A 6293-nucleotide genomic window follows, 5' to 3' on the forward strand; every position below is an offset into this window, starting at 1 on the left:
AAAAAAAAAAAAAAAAAAATGAAAACAACTGGCTCCTAGAGATAACCCTGAAGGACTCATTCGAATGGGGACAACATGCCCTCACACCCTACTTCAGCCTGGAGAAAGATAGGCTCAGAGCCTGTCACTACCAGCAGCAAGAATGGGCAGAAGAGACCAAGGGGCAATGATGAGACTTACCCCTGACCACTCCACAGCCACAGAAGCATCTTCACCTCCCTCGTATTTCACACTGTCTCCAGGGCTCTCCTGGGAAGTCCTTCTACCATCACCCTCCCCAAGCAGCTCTGCCACCTTGGTCTGGCTGATAGGGTCAGTGCCCTGGAAGGGAAAGGAAGGGCCTGGGACTTCCTACTCCTTAACTCTTCAGGATGGGGCTTTCAAACCTTTTTTTCACCATCAGCCACTGCAAGGAAAACATTTTTCCTTGTGATGTCCCAGTATACACCTCCTGGAACAATACTAACCTTTTCTATTTGCAATGTATTCCTATACATAGCTATGTATATATTTTTAGCCATGGCCCACACTGAATGGAATTCATGACCTACTAATGAGCCCCACAATTTGAGAAACTCCTACTTAAGGCTCTCCTCAATCTTACTCCCCCTACTCACACCACCCATCCCTCTCCTTATGAAAGGGCAGGATTTCCTCTTTATAGCCTAATTTTGTGAAGGGACTCTTGAACCTAGAATCTTGACCACAAAGGGCAGGTGGGGGGTAAGACAAGTTTAAAAACAACCACAACCACAAGACAGTCTCACCTTTCTTTCCCTCCTTTCCTCATCAGCCTCTCCTCTTAGGAGATACACCAGAAGCCTCAGCTGTCCCTTATCCCCAGGGCCCTTCCTTCTTGGACCTCCTTCCCCTCCAGGCTTCTGACCTGTTTCCGAGAACGCAGGGCACATTCTTCCAGGGTCTCAGCTGCTTCCAGTTTTCCCTGGCGCCTATACAGAGCTCCTAGGTTTCTCAAAGTAGTGTTCACTGTGGGGCTGCGGGGGGTGAGACCAGGGGAGGAAGAGGGAATGGGTTTAGAAAAGGAAACAAGAGAGAGAAAGAGCAGAGCTAAGGCCAAGGGAAGGTAAAGGGGAAGAAAGACAAAGGTCTGGGAGGCTGGAATCAGGGCTGGCGTGGAGGGAGGGCACCGGAGGCCAAGCTGGCTCTTCATGGGTAGCTCACCTGCTCACTTTGCAGGCCTTGTACCAGCCCCCATACTCAGCATAGGGGGTACCACACTCACGGTGCCGGCTCTGTAGGACAGAGGAGAAGGGGAGGAAGAGCCAGAGATGAGAACACAGAGATGCTGGGGTGCAGACTGGTGTGGGGCTAGAAGCAGGCTGGGTTGGGGAAGGCACCATGCATATGGGGCTGGTGCTGGGGTGGGAAATTAGCAGCTGGGCTCATGCAAGGAGTAAGATGGAGACCCCGGTAGCCTTGGGCTCCCCAGACTGGGCCTCCTTACTCACTTTGCTCATTTCTTCTCGTTCCTCTGCATGCATCCAGATGGGCTTATGGTCGTCTGGGGGTGATACATGGGAGGAGGGGAGGTTAGAGAAAGGAGCTAGACAGTATGGGGGGAGCCAGAACCCAGAGGCTGACAATGCTGGACTAAAGGGGTCTGGCTCTCCCTGAGAACTACTGTGACCTCCCTAACCCCTCACTTTAGTCTGTATTGCTTTTTCTCCCCATAGCTCCCTCTCCAGGCCCTCACCACTCACCATCCACAGACCCAAACTCCTGCACGTGGGCACGGGTCAAGATCTCTTTGTAGAGTGTCTCAGCTTCAGCATATTTGCCCTGTTTCAAGTAACAGGAAGCCTGGGACGCAGGAAGGCAAAAATACAGGAGCAAGAGATGGAGGGGGACAAGGTCTTAGCCAGGCTTAGGGGATTCCACTTCTTGGTGTCTCCATGACTATCCCCAGAGATCCTCCTCATACCTCCTTTTCTAGCTGCAGTGTCTTGGGAGTGGGTATTCTCCCACTCCCAAGAGGCTATGGAACCTCTGCAATCAGAATGAAGCAGAGTTCTCATGCCCAAAGGCAGCCCCAGAGATGGGCACAAAGCTGATGAGAGTTGTCTACCAGATGGTAATGCTTCTCGATGCCAGGACCCAGGTGGCCTTTCCCTTCCCCTCTTCCACCCTCTTTGTCCCTTCCTCCCTCACCAAGTTGTTCTTGGTCCGGGCTACATTAGGGTTGTCTGGCCCCAGCTGCCCCTCATAGATGGCCAGCGCCCGCTGGTAATAGCGTTCCACAGCCTCATACTTGCCCTGGTTTTGGCACAACAGGGCCAGGTTGTTCAGCTGCTTTGCCACATCTGGATGGTCAGTGCCCAGGACCTGAAAGTAAGCAAGGGAGCAAATAAATGGCTATGACTGTGTGTTTGCACGATGTACACACATGTAGAGAGCGGAGGACAGGAAATGATGAGAGAGAGAACATGATAGAGATGGGGGTAAGAAAAAAATTAGTAAGAGAGAAGGGTTAGACCAGAGGAAAGATGTGGAGAAGGGATCACAGTGACAAGGGAAGAATGGAGAGAAGGTAGCACAGGTACCTTTTCTCGAATCTCCAGTGCCCGCTGGCACAGTGGCTCTGCCTCCTTGTATTTGCCCCTTTTGCCGTAGAGCACAGCCAGATTGTTGAGTGTGGCAGCCACCTATGAAGAGAGGCCAGTCTCCATCAGATTCTGGTGCTGCAAAGGACTACGAGAATCTGCGATCCCCACTGCATAACAGGTCCCCACACTGCACAATCCGCCAAGAGACATGGACTCTCCTATCTTAGCCAAGGACTGAGGGGAGGTAAAACTGCTGAATAAGATGACTCTGAGGCTCTACGGGGTGGTATCGCCCTCTAGGGGGATTTTTAGAAATTTCTGGAGGTGTCTTTTAGGTTGCCATAAAGACTGAGGAGCCAAGACAGGACAGTGGGACACCTCTGCCAACTTTTGAATGTATTGCTAGACATTCTTTTTTTTTTTTTTTTGAGTTGGAGTCTCACTCCGTTGCCCAGGCTAGAGTGCAGTGGTACGCTCATGGCCACCCCAGCGTCGACCTACTAGGCTCCAGCGATCTTTCCACCTTAGCCTTCCAAGTAGCCAGCACTGCAGGCACATGCTATCATACCTGGCTAAGTTTTGATTTATTGTAGAGATGAGGTCTTGCCAAGTTGCCCGGGCTGGTCTCGAACCTGTGGGCTCAGGCATTTCACTCGTCTCGGCATCCCAAAGTGTTGGGATTACAGGATGAGCCACCAAGCCTGGCCATATTGCTAGACATTCTAACAATGAAAGTCAGCTTTCACATTTGGTGGGATATCAAGACAGGAGTATGTTTTCCAAGATACATCATCCCTGCTTATCACATGTCATAACACAGGGAGTTATTTCACACAGTCAGGTCATTTTCAAAAATGACTTATTTTTATTTACCCTACTTTGACAATCTACCTTGGTATATTAAGGTTATTCTCAGTCAGGCACGGTGGCTCATGCTTGTAATCTCTGTACTTTGGGAGGTGGAGGCAAGAGGATTGCCTGAGCCCAAGGGTTCGAAACCAGCCTGGACAACTTGGCGAGACCTTGTCTCTACAATAAATAAAAAAATTAGCCGAGCATGGTGGCACATGCCATAGTTTCAGCTATTTGGAAGGTTGAAGCAGAAGGATCACCTGAGCCAGGTCAAGGCTGCGGTGGCCATGAGTGGGCCACTGCACTCCAGCCTGGGTGACAGAGTGAGACCCTGACTTGGGGGGAAAAAAAACTATTCTCTTTCTCTTATCATATACAAATGAATCTGGGCTGTGATTTCTTATTATAACTCTGTATTTTAATCATGTGCCCACCCATACTTCTGCTGTTCCTTTTTTCTAGTACTTCTCCTATGGAATGGCTTTCTGGTCTTCCTTCTTCTCAACCCAAAGTTATTCATTCTATATCAGCCTACTTTGTTTTTTCAAAGCACAGTTGTATTCTTATCTTATTATACATTATTTTTAATTATTTATGTTATTATAAGTTATTATCAACTGTTTCTTTTATATTAATTAGGGTACCATATTAACGTTTTTGGAAATCATATGTAGGATACATTATCTATGAATTAAGTTTCAGGAAAATATCTGTTATAAAAAGGAGTCAGCCGGGCTCAGTGGCTCAGCCTGTAATCCTGTGCCTTTGGGAGGCTGAGGTGAGTGGATTGCCTGAGCCCACGGGTTCGAGACCCACCTGGGCAGGCGAGACCTCATCTCTACAATAAAATCAAAAAATTAGCCAGGCGTGGTAGCACACGCCTGTAATTCCAGCTACTCGGAAGGCTGAGGCGGAAGGATCACTGGAGCCCAGCAGGTCGAGGCCGTGGTGGCCGGGAGCGGCCACTGCACTCCAGTCTGGGCGACAGAGTGAGACTCCAACTCAAAAAAAAAAAAAAAAAAAAAGGAGTCATTGAATCTCAGAGAATTGAGAACCGGTTCACTGGACAGTGCCTGGAAGAAAGGAACTCTCATGTCTCCTTTCTAAGTACCCTTAGTGAGTGCAATGAAGGCAGCAGATGGACGAGCTAAGAGAGGCTAAAAGAGCAGTGGAGTAGGGAAGGGCAAGGAATACTGACAGCAGGGTGGTCCCGGCCCAGGGTACTCTCCCGGATGCTGAGGGCATCATTCAGCAGGTGGGCAGCTTCCTTATACTTATTCTGGTCCCTGAAAGAGGACAAAAGTGACAGGTGTTATCCTGAACTCTGCCCCTGAACCATCTCCTTCCCTCCCTCCCTTTGGGAGGACTAGGGTAGAATTTAGGTAGAATTTAGGGACTGGGGACCTCCATGAGGAGACAGGAAGTCTGGTGTGGGCAGTGAGAAGGCTTCACTGACACACTCATACTAGGATGCAGAGACTGCCATCCCAAGAGAAGGCCACAAGTCACAGGAAGCAAGAGAGGGAGATAGAGACAGAGCGAGAAAGAGCGAAGAGAGTGAGAGATGTTCCCCAAAAGAGAGACTATAGGAGCAAGGAGTCTGAGAGATGAGCATTCTTGAAGTGAAGAGCTTGGGCATGGAAAAAGTGAGAGTTTGGGCACATTAGAAGCACTTTAGTGGGGTATATCTGGGAGGCCCAGCAGGAAGGAACCCTGTGGAGAGGAAGAATGGCAGCCAAAGGAGGACCTAGGTGGCAATGCTAGGGAAGATTCTGGGTGCTGAAGGAGGGAAGTACTCACCGATACACTAAAGCGAGGATGTTGAGCATGGTAGCAACATCAGGGTGGCCGCGGCCAGATGTACGCTCCAGGTCCTCTAGTGCCTGCTTACAGAGTGGCACGGCCACCTCATAGCGACCCTGGGCTGCATACTGGATCACTAGGTTGTGCAACGTCCGCAACCTTGCTGGGATCTCATATCCACCTTGTTGGGCTGCTGCAGCACCCTGGCCACGGGACACTAAACCACCCCAGAAAATGAACAGGAGACTTCCTCAGAGGACTCTTTGTCTCCCATTTGCTGTCTATCCTCCCCACTCCCTGTTCCATGTCTTGTTCCATCCCTGGGCCTGCCCCCCAGTGGGCTCTCAATTAAAACTTGCCTCAACTTTACCCATCCTCTTGTACCTGTGCCCATTAAATCCCATTTCCCTCCCCCAGTAATTCATTCATTCAGCAAACATTTATTCAATAAACATGAGCCAGGGGCTGTTCCAGGAATACAAAAATAAGAAAAGCCTGGTTCTCCCCTTGAGGAGCTCATGCTCTTCTGTCTCAGGATCATTCTCATACTAGACCAGGAACTTCTTACTGGTGAGACTTATGTCATTTCATCTCAGCATTCCTAATGTCTAACACAGTGCTTGGCATGTATCAAGTGTTCAATAAATGATCATGAATAAGAGGGAGTCTCAGGAAATCAGAATACCAGCCCAGGCCTTGTCCCATCTCTGGAGGAAGTGGAAAGCCTATTTCTGGATGGTGAGCATCCTGTGTATAGGGTGGACCACAGCTGGGACCAGTCTCCTGCTGCCTCTCTTCACCCTCCATCTCCAGTGGCAGACTCACAGCCATTGCCGGGGTCCTCTTCCTCCTCATTGGGGAAAAGGTCATCCAGGGAATCCTTGGTGGCATCACCTTCCTTTTCCTCCTGGAAGGGAAGAAGTAGCATGTCAGGGCCAAGTTATTCCCAGTGGTCTCTTCAGGGGCCCCTCTAAGTCATAAAATCACTGGCAGATGGGGCCTAAGAAAGGACCCTTAGCCGGGCTCAGTGGCTCAGCCTGTAATCCCGCGCCTTTGGGAGGCTGAGGTGAGTGG

General features: G+C 49.8%; 1 protein-coding gene across 6 annotated transcripts in view; it reads right to left on the reverse strand.

The window, feature by feature from the left end:
* The window catches only part of KLC4 (kinesin light chain 4), a 15089-nt gene that overhangs the window by 2891 nt on the left and 5905 nt on the right, over window positions 1-6293 (reverse strand). For all 6 annotated transcript variants that reach the window (XM_008066127.1, XM_008066123.1, XM_008066126.1 and 3 more), the window contains 10 exons: window positions 6045-6126; window positions 5217-5436; window positions 4615-4702; window positions 2562-2663; window positions 2170-2343; window positions 1722-1821; window positions 1470-1522; window positions 1183-1253; window positions 887-995; window positions 181-321 (listed from right to left, as the gene is read on the reverse strand). In XM_008066127.1, coding sequence (XP_008064318.1) covers window positions 181-321; window positions 887-995; window positions 1183-1253; window positions 1470-1522; window positions 1722-1821; window positions 2170-2343; window positions 2562-2663; window positions 4615-4702; window positions 5217-5436; window positions 6045-6126 — 1140 coding nt within the window. The remainder of the gene's footprint in view (window positions 1-180; window positions 322-886; window positions 996-1182; window positions 1254-1469; window positions 1523-1721; window positions 1822-2169; window positions 2344-2561; window positions 2664-4614; window positions 4703-5216; window positions 5437-6044; window positions 6127-6293) is intronic.

This window comes from Carlito syrichta, unplaced genomic scaffold (assembly GCF_000164805.1).
Source record: "Carlito syrichta isolate Samal-C Ts95f unplaced genomic scaffold, Tarsius_syrichta-2.0.1 Scaffold308847, whole genome shotgun sequence".
NCBI classification, from domain to species: Eukaryota; Metazoa; Chordata; class Mammalia; order Primates; family Tarsiidae; genus Carlito; species Carlito syrichta.